The sequence below is a fragment of the Glycine soja genome, chromosome 16 (genome assembly GCF_004193775.1).
Source record: "Glycine soja cultivar W05 chromosome 16, ASM419377v2, whole genome shotgun sequence".
Classification (NCBI taxonomy): domain Eukaryota; kingdom Viridiplantae; phylum Streptophyta; class Magnoliopsida; order Fabales; family Fabaceae; genus Glycine; species Glycine soja.
The window spans coordinates 6,171,764-6,186,800 of NC_041017.1; the positions used below are offsets into that span (position 1 = coordinate 6,171,764).

General features: G+C 30.1%; 1 protein-coding gene across 1 annotated transcript; it reads left to right on the forward strand.

The window, feature by feature from the left end:
* Window positions 1-5,820: 5,820 nt before the first annotated feature.
* Window positions 5,821-7,453, forward strand: LOC114390253 (F-box/kelch-repeat protein At3g23880-like). The gene has a single exon (XM_028350965.1). The coding sequence runs from the start codon at window positions 5,880-5,882 to the stop codon at window positions 7,209-7,211; it is 1,332 nt and encodes a 443-aa protein (XP_028206766.1). The 5' UTR covers window positions 5,821-5,879; the 3' UTR covers window positions 7,212-7,453.
* Window positions 7,454-15,037: the final 7,584 nt, after the last annotated feature.

Sequence of the window (15,037 nt, forward strand, 5' to 3'; positions counted from 1 at the left end):
GTGCTGCCGCGTGACTGTAACGGCTATGGCTGTTTAAGGCAATAATATGGTCACGGCGTCAATCCTTTTTTCTACTTTTATTAGCTTATATTGCTGTAGAAGATTTAGAACGAATATTATAATATAATTTAAGAAAAGTTTAATTCACAGTAAGAGAATAATTATATATTAGTTCATTTCTTTAAATAAATGAACATATTGAATTTGTCTTTTTGAAAATGAGAAATTTACTGTAGAAAATTAAATTATGAATTTCGGTATTTAATAGGGAAATTAACAGTTTATATATATACACCAATATATATTTATATTTGTATATATAATTATAAATATTAATATATATTGAAATAATTTTATATTATTTTAGTTTACATAATCCTTTTTTTTATATTGAAATAATTTTATATCGAAAAATATTTTAAATTAAATTTATAGTTATTAATTTTTCTTTCCAAATGAATTTAATAGGTATTCATGTGAGTGTAAAAGTATTGCACAGATAATTATTAGATATATTGATCTTAATTATTTAATAAGAATATTTATCTATCTAATGGTTAACCAATATTTCTGTTGACAAGCGTACATAAAATGAATTCATTCACAACAATCAACCAAAAGCTACTGAATGTGAACAGTAATGGCAAATTAGGGGTAATTTCTTTTTGAGAAAAAAAAATCATTTCATAAATACCTCATTTACTTCTCATCGCCTTCTTTTCCTATCGAAACCCTATCATACCATTAAGTATAATAGGAGTCGTGTGCAGCCATGTTTGGACATAGGGTGGAAGTTTGGCCAAATGGTAATTTTCAGCATTGATGGCCAAAGGGGTTTCAATTGAATATAGGATTTTGTTGACGAAATCATCACAGTTGGACAAATAGAAGGTAAATGGTTAAAGAGTGAATAATCCATCCGACTTGAGAATGAGACCCAACGTTAGATCATCATAGAGTTGGTTGATATCATCAAGGGTTTTTAGGTTGAGGGCATCACATCATCTTCGTGATCCATGGGGATGTTGAAGTTGGTAACTTTGAAATTGATGTGAATGAACGCTAGGGTTGAAAAGAGAAGGATAGTGTATAGGATGGATTCTGCATTAAGATGAATGAAGAGCGATTTAAAGAAGGAGAATAACAACCAAAAGGGTAAAAGTGACCAAGTTTTAAGGAAAAAAATTGAAATTAAAAGAGGACAAATAAAGATTTTGCTACCATTTTAAATTTTGAAATTAATTCTCATTAATGATAATGAAAGATAAAGTGGTTTGTAATGGTAACAATTTTCAACTTCATGAAACTAGTTGATAAATGTTGGGGGCATTTATTTATTGGTAATTGAATTTAGAAATTTGGCAACTTAGCTAAAGTTAAAGTACAATTAATTGATAAAGAGCTCTTTTGAGAGAATGATTAGTTGCTCTAAGCATAGGAGGTGTCCATCTTGAGATGTCAATTAAACATTGAGCTGAAGATTTGTTGAAGCCCAATTGATTAAGGAGTCCATTTAGTTGTTGACTCGTGGAAGGATAAGGCTTAACGGTGTAAAAAATTGAGTGAAGAGGTTAGAATATAAGATTCCTTAGGGTGTGTTTGGTTTGCATTTTTATTTTCTATTTTCATTTTTTGTTTTCATTTTCTGAAAACTATTTTCATTTTCAAAAGATTAGAATTCTAAAAACATGTTTAACCCTAGCACACAAGACTGTGTCGTCACCACCCTCCATTGTGCCATCGAACCACCTCTATTCACTGGCGTTGCACCTCACCACCAACAAGTAGTTGAGGATGCCATGAAACCTTTCCAAAAGGGAACAAAATCGTTGAAGCCCCAACATAACCACTAACTAGACTAATTTAGGTTGTAATAGGGTTTTGGTGTGATAGGTGGCGGTGCACGACATTTTGATAATGGAGGTTAGGTCACCAACATTTGGGCTAATGATTATGGAGGATAAGGCGGTGCAATCGGTTTGGTGTTTGGAGGTGTGGGTGGTGGCCGTTTGAGGCATTGATGATGGAGTTTGGAAGTAGGTGGTGGTGCATTGTGGATTGGTGATGGTTTCGGGAGATAAATGTTGAAGGAGAAGAAGGTAGGGGAAGGGTGGGTCCAAAGTATCGGAGACGAAACTACTAACGAAGTTGATAATAATTACGACTTATGTCACCACGTTTTCTTTTCAGAGAAAATATTGAAAACGACAAATTCTTGTGTTCAGTTTTCAACCTTTTCTTGAGAATGTTTTTATTAAAAATGTTTTCAAAATTTAAAACAAACACATTTTCAAATGTATTTTCTGTTTTTACTGAAAATAAAATAAAAACAGAAAATGGACAAACCAAATACCCCCTTAAGGAGCAAGACTTTGCTAGTGGGTAAAAGTTCGTTTTGGTGGTGAGTTTTTTTATTTATGTGGATCGGTTTAGTGATTTATAAATATTCAGAATTGTAATTGAAAAATAACCTTTAACTCAAATTCAAATCAATTTATCTTATTTCCAATTATTTTCTTTCCGCAATTTACTAGTTTTTTTTGTTATTTCCAGTTATCATCAGTTTGATTCCACGCACATACCAAATGTGGCTGCCCCTTTAAAATTAGTAACAATTATCCAATAATCGATAAACCATGTGGATTCGTATTCTTTCTTATAGAAAATGCATGTTCGTACTGCATAACATTACTGGCAACGTAAATTGATTCTCGGACTTTTGTTAGTTTTCTATTGATTCCGTTCAAGGTTTTGAATTCAAAGAAGAAGATTATATCAAAGTCATCACTGTTGAATTGAAGGGCATGATTGCTTCTAGGAAACTAGGAAAAGATGAACACACATGCATGGACGAGCGCAGACGCATGCACGTGTGTATGTGTTATGTAATGCCGTTTTTTTTATGGAAAGTAACAATATTTTTTCATTTTTTTTTCTGGTGAATAAAATTATCTTCTTTCTTTCATTATTTATGAAAAAAGGAATCTTTTATCGTTGAGCAGACACGTCATTAATCAAATTGATGTTATGTGTGCCAAATTTATTTATTGACGGGCACATGCCATTCGTCGAATGCCATGTTATTAATCTCAAACAATGATACCTATTATTATTTGAGTGATCAATTCCAATCTATCCAAATTTCTTAATTTGGAAGATTTCACTGCATAACAATCTCAAAAGTGTATTCTTAATTTGGAAGATTTCACTGCATATATACAGATTTTTCACCTAAAAAGGTGTCTTATTAGTAATATTTTTCTTATTAAAAAAGTGTTAAAATGGTATTTTTGTTAATCATTTTTCTAATAGTGGTTGCTCAGAAATCGATCAAACATATTTAGAAAAAAAAATAATTTGAGTTAAGTTAGACAATTTTGTCAATCTTTTAAAAATTTATGTCCACAATGTTTGAGTCCATTTTATTTTAAAATTAAACAATTTTGTTTGTAATTTTTTTGAAACATTTTGTTTGTATATTTATCAATAACTATTATTAAAAGTTTGAGACACTCGTATAATTAGTGTTAGGTGTTAGCATATACATAATTACAATTTAAAGTCAAACTTAAGTGTTACATTAAAGTTTTTTTTAAGAGTTATAAGATTGGTTTGGTAGTTAAAATGGTTTTATAGTTGGAGGAGGAGATGGCCTGTTATAAGGTGGTTGAAGGAAGAGAGAGAAAGAGAAATAGTGATTTTGAATTTCTTCTATTAATGTTTGTAAAAAAACTAATTAACAAATAATATTCGTCTATAAAAAAACAATTTAAAGTTTATTTTAACAAATAAGTTTGAAATTAAACAATAGAGAATGAATTTCAACCAAAACCAACCATACTCAATATCATTCAAAAAAGGTATTGCGGCAAAGTTTATCACACCAATGAGTTACTATTATTAATAGAGTTATAAGATTGATTCACTAATATAGAAGAAAAACAAATGAGAGAAAGAGATTGTTGATTTAAATTTTTTTCACTAACAAAAATTAACAACTAAAGACATCTACAATGAGTGTTGCTAAATGAGTTGTTTAACAAAAAAAAATATTATTTTGGTGTGCTACATGTGTTTTGAGTTGTTTATATAAAGAATTTAATGAAAATTTCTTAAGTGAGTTTTTTAAATTATTTTTTGTGATTCTTATAATACTTTTTGTAGTTCCCACGATGTCATATTATTATAAGAAATTCATATATAATTTTACTCAAATGATAAGAAACTTCAAAAAATTTACTTTTATATTTTTTATTTTCACTTAATTATTGTTTAATTATGATATTATTATGTGTGAGATAAATATTATTTTTTATTGTTAAGAAATAATTTTTTGCATTAGATTTGCTCTAATGAGGGAGAAACAATTTTTTCACTTAAGAAATTCTCATTAGAGATGTTCTAAGCAACTATTGTTCATGAGTTGCTTAACTTTATATTAAATATAAGAAAGAGAAATAGAATATTTGTGATAAGCAACTTGTTAATAGAAATATCCATTGGAAAGAAAATTAATTAAATTACTTAAATTTGAGGTGGCATAAGGGTTATTTATATGAGCATAATTGGAGATGTTGTTACAAATTTTTCCATCTAATTTTTGCATTTTAGCATCATGTTTGTAATTGTAACAAAACGGTCATTTTACAAAAATAAAAAAATGGTGACAAAATGAAGTAGTTTTTAGGGATACATTTAAGGAATCGTTAAATTGCACAAAAATTAAAAACATGATGATCAAGTGTACAAATAAATGTTAAATAATAAAATTTGCAAAATAGAAATAATTAAGTGATAAAACATACAATTAAATCTAAATAATAATTGTTTTTTACCCTCTCTAAGAAAATAGAAACATAACTAGATAAAAGGGTAAACAATAATCATTGAAAGGAAGAGAACTTTTGCTCAACTAATTTTCTTAGAAAAACTTAATTAACCACTTAAGATCTCTCTTTTTAATTACCTTTTTCAAAATATATACAAAGATTAAACCCCAAAAGCCTCCTTTAGCATTAATTACTCAACGAAACTGATGAATATTTAATGGTATTGTCAACTGAGTTATACTAATAATTAAGTTAATAATTTATTATTTAAAAATTACTCTAATTTGGCAATTTTTTTTACCCATTTTGATAAAATAAAAAAAACGTGCAGTTTATCGTCCAGGCAGTCGTGTTCTTTCAGCTCTATCGTCTTCTTAGTTTCTCGTCCAGTCATAAGCCTATGGCTGACGCAGTCTTTTTCATTCAGCTCTAATTAGCGTCTTCGTATTTTCGCCGAGTACTCAATGCACCAAGGTTTGGAATTTGGATAACTTGAACTCTGTTTTATATTTTTTTTTGTTCTTAGCAGTATAAAATAAAATCAAGATAAAACTTAGATATACTCTTCCCTTGTTTTTGGTATTATTCTCTGAATATAAATCGGTATTATAAATTATAAAAAGTACAATTCTAATTTTAGTAATGCTATATATATAATGCAAAAAAATAATTGCAGGAATACTATACAAAAACAAATATATGCTGAATCTTATTGGTTGGTTGAATTTAAATATTAAGAAATTTATAAACAAAAGCCCTTCACAGAAGTCAAAGACGGTGAGCGGTTGTAAAACATATCGTGCAAGTACAAATTGGTGCTAATGAACATTTCAAAATGGAAGCATTTTGTCTTAAGCAACATTATTTAATATTTCTTTGACTAATACTCTCATTAATCTTTGTTCAATAAAAATGTCATATTGACACTTTCATATTCCCAAAGTTCCTCTGTCACCTTCCTATATATAAATGGTGGGGATTCATTCAAGGTCCAATATTAATATTCTGCCATTATATCATACTAGAACACAACAAACACCAATCACAACCATGCTTTCCATTTGTTTTCTTTTGCTATTTCTTTTATCTTTTGTCATCCTAACCAAAAAAAGCAAGAAAATTCGCAGTTCCATGCTAACAATGTTAAGAGTTCATGGAACAAAACGAGAGGTGCTGAGCATGGAGCAACATTTGCCACAAGAATTGGTATCAAACATCCTCTCAAGGTTGCCAGCAAAAGACTTGGTTAAATGCAAACGCGTTTGCAAGTCATGGTTCGATCTCATAACTGATTATCACTTTGTCACCAATCACTATGTTGCTTACAACAATCTCATGCATTACCAAAGCCAAGAGGAGCAACTCTTGGTCATTGGAAGACCCTTTGTTTCTGCACTAAAAACTCACATTTCTCTTCTTTCTTGCAACACCAATGATCCCCAAAAAAACCATGTTTCTTCTTCTTCTCTTTTGAACCTTCCTTGTGAATATAACAACTCTGAGCACAAGTACTGGTCTGAAATCTCGGGTCCTTGCAATGGCATATACTTCCTAGAGGGAAACCCTAATGTCTTGATGAACCCTTCATTGGGACAGTTCAAGGCTTTGCCTAAACCCCATTTGAGTGCTTCACAAGGCACTTATTCTCTCACTGAATATTCTGGTTTTGGCTTTGACCCCAAAACCAATGATTACAAAGTTGTTGTCATTAGGGACATTTGGTTGAAGGAGACAGATGAGAGAAAACTCGGGCATTGGACAGCTGAGTTGTATAGCCTTAACTCAAATTCTTGGAGAAAACTTGATGATGCTTCTCTCCCACTTCCAATTGAAATTTGGGGTTCTTCTAAGGTTTATACTTATGTCAACAATTGTTGTCACTGGTGGGGCTATGATGTTGATGAATCTGGTGCGAAAGAAGATGCTGTTCTAGCGTTTGACATGGTTAATGAATCCTTCAGGAAGATCAAGGTGCCAAGAATACGTGGTTCTTCAAAAGAAGAATTTGCAACTCTCGCACCCTTGAAGGAATCTTCTACAATTGCTGTGGTTGTTTACCCTTTAAGGGGACAAGAGAAGTCCTTTGACGTGTGGGTAATGAAAGACTATTGGAACGAAGGGTCTTGGGTTAAGCAATACACTGTTGAACCCATAGAAACAATTTACAAGTTTGTGGGGTTTTATGGAAGCAATCAATTTCCTTGGAGCAGTAGCGGTAATGATGGATTAGTGGGGTGTGATTATGAACCTGAGTCGGAAAAAATAAAGGATCTTCAGGTTTGTGGAAAGAATGGATCTTTAAGAGCTGCTAGATACATGGAAAGCCTTGTTTCACTTAAAAGGGGAAATGAGTTCAGTTGCCAATTTGTTTCAAGGGAATGACCTGATTTGCCTTTTTAAAAAAAAAAAATTAAAATTGAAAAATAAAAAATTCGATGGTTCGTGATTCTTTCCTATTGATTTTTCAATTCGCTGATTTGTAGCTTGTAGATATTATTGGGTTATTAGTCAGTTTGCCATGGAAGATGACATTGTTGTAATTGGCCGAAATAAGTGTTTGTTGCTCTCTTGTAAGAGGAAGAAGATTTTTTTTTAATTAGAATCATATGTCGTATACTTTGTTATTTTTTAGGTATTTCGTTTGGGTATATTAGCAGAACTTTCGATCGGTGTTTTTTTATTTCATGTACGATCATGGCATTGAGAGAACATTTCGAACAGAAGAAACTGAATTAAAGTTGAAGCTGTTAACAATAAATAATTAGTTAAGAATTGAATAAGCTCTATAAATAGAGCACTTAATTACACACTAGTGTTATGTGTGTAAAATGATTGATTAAAAGATACAATACTCTTATTTTTAGCTATTTACTCTTAACAAAAAAAATTATCTTCTCTAGATTGTTTGTAATTCAAGTGATGAATGTGATGATACCACTTATTACCTTACAAGGGGATGTTAAGAGTAAATAGTTACTTAGAAATAAACTTCATAGCTCGGTGTTGTTGTATCTTTTAACCAATCATTTTACGCAATGCATTTTTTATGGTAGTCCTCTTCTGTTGTAGTATGGCCATGGAGAGAGTGATGATTCTGCTGCGGTAAAGGATACTAAAGAGATCAAAGTTGAAATTATTAAAGGTCATCGCATATAAGTTTGATCGTCCAAATAAATCTTATTTTTCCAAAGCAAAAGAAATGACAACGGATAGGGTTTTTGAAACATTCATTTTTCGGAAGCATTAATTAGATAAGATTAAGAAAAGGAAAGAGGAGAAAGAGATGAAAATTAAATTGAAAATGAGGTTGGTGAAGATCTTTCCAAACAAGAAGCAACTGTTGCGGTAAGACCGAAGCAAGGAAAAGGATCTCTTCATTGAATGGAGCAATTCCTCATCTTTCATGCACAAGAATCAATCAGTATTCTACATATGTGTTTGAGAAGCTTGATTCAACAATTTCCTCATCAACAATTCCATTGTTAAACGTTGAGAACATCACCATCTTTATGTATAGCAACCGTTGAACTTTGATCCTAACAGTAGCATCATAATCTTCAAAAGGTGGCAAATCAAATGTGGAACAATATTCCGGTGACTTCACCTTTGGCCTCTTCTCCACTATCATTTGTACTGAATCAATCTTCATTGGAGATCAATTTCTCCTTTCTTTTTAGAAAGAGCATGATACACAAATACTCACTTTTTTTAAATATCCCATCAACACTTCTCATTTTTTTTCTATCACATCTTAAACACTATAATACCCCCCCCCCCTTCTCTCTCTCTCTCTCTAGGTGTCTTATAGCATAATTAATGGGTGTCCTTGAAATATTTTTCTTTTCAAAATGGCACCGTCCTTAACTTCTATAGCACCCGCTCATGGTGGTCGCATCGATGCACAATGGCGTCTCCTTGTTCATTGTCAATGCCACCGACTAGGACTATCGGAGAATAGCAAGCACTTCTCAATTCTTAGTCCACAATGAAAATACAATTTCATTGTGTTCTGAGTTGAGAAACATAATGTAATAGTATTTTCGTTGTGAATTTTTTTTATTTAATTTTTTAATTAATATTTTATGCTTCTAATTTTAATTTTAATTCTTTTTTTTAGATGGCTCACATGAAGCATATTGCCTATGTCTTAAAAGCGCAGGCAAAGAGGCAATGACTTGTGACTGCATCACCATGTCGTGATGTAGAGTTGGCTTGACAATAGCAGCAATAGGTAGTAGAGCTTAAGGGATAGCTTGAAGCAGAGACACAACCACGACCATAGATATCGTCTATTGGTCATATCATCATACCCCCGTTTGGAGGAGGTCCTATAGATTTGACATTGCTTTGGTCCAATAAGGACCACATAGCTGGGCATGTACGAATTGGTCGGCCCAATGTAGAGCTGAAGTTAGCCAGCCATGGAGGCAATGTTATGCCTTACCCTACTTAGCTGATAGTGAAGGGTTGCATGGATAGGATAGGGCTTAAGATCATGTATGATGCATGGAACATGTCTGTGATTAATGGTGTAATCAACGCCTTTATCAGGAGATGGCACAATGAGATCTCCTTATTCCACCTTCCAATTGAAGAGATGGTCATCACCCTTAATGATGTGGCATGTCTTTTAATCCGCCTATCTCAAGTTGTTTCCTTGATCACATAGACACAAGCTACAACAAGAAAGAGATTAGAGGTTTGTTGAGGTCAGAGCTTGGTATTAGGACAGACTAGAAGGCAGATGTTGCGACGAAAAATGACAATCGGGTGGCTCTGAGTGGGTTATAGGGTTGTATCACCCCTATGTTGCTAGTGAATCGTTCATTTGGGTTGTTGAGGTGTATTTGCTGCATTTTCTCAATAATACCATATTTGATATTACGAGCACTACAAATTACATGCCTTGATATTATAAGCATTCACATCCATACCTAATTCTATTACAGGAAGGAGAGCCACCACATAGTCTTGTATGTATTCTACCACAACCTCAGCCACAACCTAGTGCTAGTCAGATACCAGATTATGTATCAGGTGTTGTTTACTCTTGTTAGGTAATGCAAACAATATTATTTTAATTTTTAATGAAAAAAATTACTAATTGAATTGTTAAATATTTATGTACGATTGATTCTAAATGATGTCAACGGCCCAAGCAAAGATTGTTGGACATGAGAGTTGTACTTGAAGGAACAAATAATCATCAGGTAATACAACAACTTTTGTTGATGACACATAAGGGTCTTGCATTTGAATGTAGCTTAGCCGAGGAAAGGTCGCTGAGGAAGAAACCTAGTAGAGGTGGCCATAGAGGCAGCTAAGCATTGTTCAAGATATTTATCGTTTTGTATTATTATTATTATTTATTCAACTTACGATATTGTTTGTACAATTTTGTTTTTATGTTTTATGAACTTATATAATAATTTATGTTTGTCCTGTTTTTATGTTTAAACAATACATGCATAGTAATGCAATAAAGAAAAAAATTGATTAAATTCTGAAACAAACAACAAAAACAACTAAAGATCACTTGTATTTATTAGCATCTTGTATTATTCTCTTGTAGTCAATTATCAACAATGATCATGATTGCACTGACAAAATAGACCATTCAAATTATATCGAGCTCTTTAAGGGCATTGTTGGATTAAATATGGTTGTTAAATCATAATATAAAACATTAAATTTCCCTTTTTAAAAGTTAAAACACTTTTTACAATGGGAGTGAAAATAAAATAACACAATGAAATTATGATTTTTTTACAGTTGAGGGTGAAAATAAATACACAATGAAATCATGATTCAATTGTGTTATTTGGGGGTGAAAAAAAAAGTCCAATTGCATCTGATTTCATTGTCTAATTGGGGGATGAAAAAAAAATAATGAAAACACGATTTTATTGTGATTGAGTCAATTTTTGTTGTTATTTCTCCCCTCCCCCCGATTGCACAATGGAATATCGGTTTTGGAATAAGCCTTAAAAGGTAGTCAGGTGGATAGTACTATCAACAAAAGTGACCGTGCTAATACCAATACCCCGTTTTTTTTGTTTGGTCTTAAATTCTTTGGACCATATTTCTTTGTTTTTTTTTTCTGTTGGGGTCTTATATCAGTATGGTAAAAAAAAAAAAAAAAAACTTCTCTTAATTGTTTGTAATCCAAGGTGATTGGGGCGATACCACTTATCCCCTTGTGAAGGGGTGTTAAGAGTAAAAGTTAGTTAGAACTTAGAGATAAGCTCTAATCTATAAACAGGGCACTTAAATATTAGTGTTATATTTTTTAATTAATCATGTAGACAATGTATTTCTATGGTAGTCCTCTTCTCTATTTTGAGCTCTATCGAATGACCACAATTTGTTGGTGTCACTTACATTTTTCCTCAAACCTTTTAATCTGAAAATTCTGATAGAAGGAAGCTCTTGATAAAATTGTAGTTGATATATCTAGCAAGGGAGTATGACCTTGCTAGAGCCTTACGGAACATTGCTACCCGTCAAATTCAAGACTTCAATCATCACATTCATCGGCCAGTAATTCAAGCAAATATTTTTTTATTAAGTATTTATAAAGTGGAGGAATCAAATTACTTTAAATAGTAATTCAAAAAAAATTATTTTTCATTCTTATTATTCGTTTTCTTAAGTTATAATAGTTAAAATTAATTGCTTATTTCTATTATAAATAAACAATGAGAGTCTCTTATAAGAACCATGTTAGTCTATTATATTAAATAGTTTTATTAGAGATACCTTATCTATTATTATTATTGTTATTATTCAAGAGAGAATTATAAAATGTAATGTGAGACGCACAAAATTGTTATTTTTAATAAATTTTAACCTTTAAGAAATAGCATGTTCAAAAGAGTATATTAGCTAGGGGTGAATATATAGATCGGTTTAGTCGGCTTTAGGCTCAGTTTTTAAAACCCGCATTTTAAATGAATCGGATAAGTTTGGTTTCTAAAATAAATGGACTTTTTTTCAAGGTTTGTATCCGGCCCTGCAAAAGCTCGCATGTAAACGAATCAATCCACAGGCCCAAATAATAATTTGAAAAAGAAAATTTAAAAATTAAAAATTGTATAAAATTAGAAAATAAAAATTGAATTCATTTTTTAAGATAAAATCTATCACACTAAAATATATTAAGCTTAATTATACTTTTTACCCCCAATTTTTAAAATTTTGATGAATTTTACTCCCAATAAATTAACTCAGTGCATTTTATTCCCAATTTTAAAGAAACTTGCAAATTTTACCCTCTTTCATTTACCCATTAATAAGCACAAAAGTTTGGAGTAAAAAATGGAAAAAAAAAAGTTAGAGATAAAATTTGCCAAAAAAATAAGATGCATGCACAATTTGCTAAGAAATTAAAAAAAAATTGAGGGGTAAACAGTACAATTATGTTAGGAGTAAATTAATGAAGGATAAAATCCACATGTTTCTTAAAAGTTGGGAGTAAAATGTGCCATATTAATTTGTTGGGGTAAAATTTCCCAAAACTTGAAAAGTTAGGGGTAAAAAATGCAATTATGTCAATATATTAACATTTTATACACAACAAATTAACAATAACAACCTAAATTAATTATCAAAATTATAACATAACAATACTTGCACATTGAACTTAGATGGGTTAAACGGGTAATCTGTGAGTTTGCAGATAAAGCTCATTAGGTCTATAGACTTAACAGACTAGACTCAGAAACTTAATATAGTTATGTGATTTTTTTTTAAAAGAGGTATATTATTCGCAAGGTTCAGGAGTTTAATGGGTTGATTCGTGAATCTAGATCTATATGTCCACCCCAAGTATTAGCACCACCACCACCGGTGTTTTTATTATTATCATTATATCCTAGTTTAAATTAATTCTTTTAGTTCCTATAATTTTAAAAAAAAAATATTTTAGTCTATCTATCCAAATGTCATAAACAAATTTTGGGTCAATAGTGTTTAATAGTGTTTGGGCTAAGAGACTAAAAGATTTCTTTTAAAGAAATGTTTGCGATCGAGTAAATAGCTTCATGCATGAATAGATCGTATCGAATTGGAAAATGGAAAGATTTGTACAAGTTATATCCTTCGTCACCACTTTGTGGAAAATTGAGTTTAAAATTATAAATTTTAAATTTAGAGGAGCAAAAATAAACTCCTTTGGTAAAAGAATAAAAAATATATTTAAAGATTTAATTTGATCTTTTAATTTTTAAAACCGATTCAATTTGGTTATCTAATTTTTCTTGTTCAATTTGATCATCTAATTTTTATAATCTATTCATTTTTTTAAATGTGCATTTGGCGATTATTTAAAATCACTCAGTAACGGTCTTAATCAGAATTTGATTTTTTACAATTTAGACTGAAAAATCAAAATAAATAATTTAAAAAATCAGATGATTAAATTAAACTAAAAAAAATTAAATCTACAAAACAAATTAGAAAATTAAAAAATTCATCTAAACTATTTTTTTTTATCTGTGATAATAATAATAAGTTTTACTAATGAATATTTATTTGTAACCAAGTGATTGAACATAAGTATTTAATATGTTGAAGTTAAAATTGAATCATTTAGATATCATATTACTTTAATTTTTAACGAAAATAATTTTTTTATCAAATTTTTTTTATTTTTTATCGAAATCTGAAACAGTGAATTTTTTTTATAAATAGGAGGATTAAGAAAAAATATATAAGAATTTATTCCTCATTCCTAGGACAGAATATAGAAAAGGAGGATTCAGCAAAAGAAAAAAAAGAAAGGAGGACCGAAGGGAAGATGTGAAGATGGAAGACTTGGTGGCATTGACAATAATTGTGTTGGTCCCGGGGGCAGAGAAACGGTGGATCTGATTTGCAGATATGGTGATGCGTGTTGGGACCGTATTAGTGACGGGATCAGAGAAACGAAAATAGGGACGGCGAATGAGACACGCTGAATAAGGTCACCAATAATTTAATGAATACAAGACTTGGTAATAGTGATGTTTTTATTCTATATCATCACTTTTATTTTTACAAGTCTTCTAGATCACCACTTTAATGAAACCATCGCTATGGCAAAATTAAAGTTGCCCCATTTTGTTTTTGACAGGAAAGTTGGTCCATTTTAAATACTACCAATAATAAAAACCTGTAAGTTGTGTCAATTTTAATATTAAATTATATATCCAATCAGAATAGATATATTTTCTATAATATACATAAATGTGTATCATGTAACATTTTAATAATAAACTTTTATATAGAATAGATGTGGTATTGTTAGATATATAATTTAAGCTTAAGATTGATCGATTGATATTTTACTGCTCAAACTATTGCTCTAATATACTTTTTACCATTATTAAATAAAGAGTATTTTTAAGAGAGATTTATTAAATAACGCATAAATAATTAAGATTTATTTATATTTTAGATTAAAAAAATTGTTATTTATATACAAAATCAGAGGAAATAAGCCATATGATAAATTGATAATACGAATAAAAAAAACCATGTGATTCTATCTTATTCTTATTTATAAGACTTAATTATCTAATTTATTAAAATTCAAAAAGTATTAATTCAACATAACAATAATTTTGTTTTAAATTAATATATTTTTTCAAAAATATCTTTGTTATTAATATTTTTGTCTCTTCTAAATGTTTCTTAATTTAACATCTCTTTTAACAAGGAATAAATACAATTTCAAAGTTTATCTTATAAATAGAACCGGATGTAGTAATAATGATAAACTAGTAACAATTTTTTGAGTAAAATAAATTATTTTCTTTACTGAAATCTTCCTAATCCTTTTGTAATAATTTATTTTTTATATAGACTACATATATATTTTTATTGAAGACAATTTTGTTTTAGCCAATGGAACTCAGTTTTTTTTATTAAACTAGAGGCTTGAACAATCTATTAACTATATTAGTACTAAAAAAAATTGTGATAATATAATGACCATACCTGAAATTAGTCAGTTTTAAATGTTAAAAAAACACAAGCTAAATTCAAATAAAAAATAAATCAAAATCAAAATTGAAGATATTTACAAGGAACAAAAACTACCCACGTTTTCAGACTGCAAAATATCAGCACGTTCGGTCATTCGATCGTTATCTAGTTTTATACGAAAGTTGTGAAAAGCCCAGTCCTCTTCTTTTGGCAAGTACTTAAATATTTCTTTGATAGAGTAA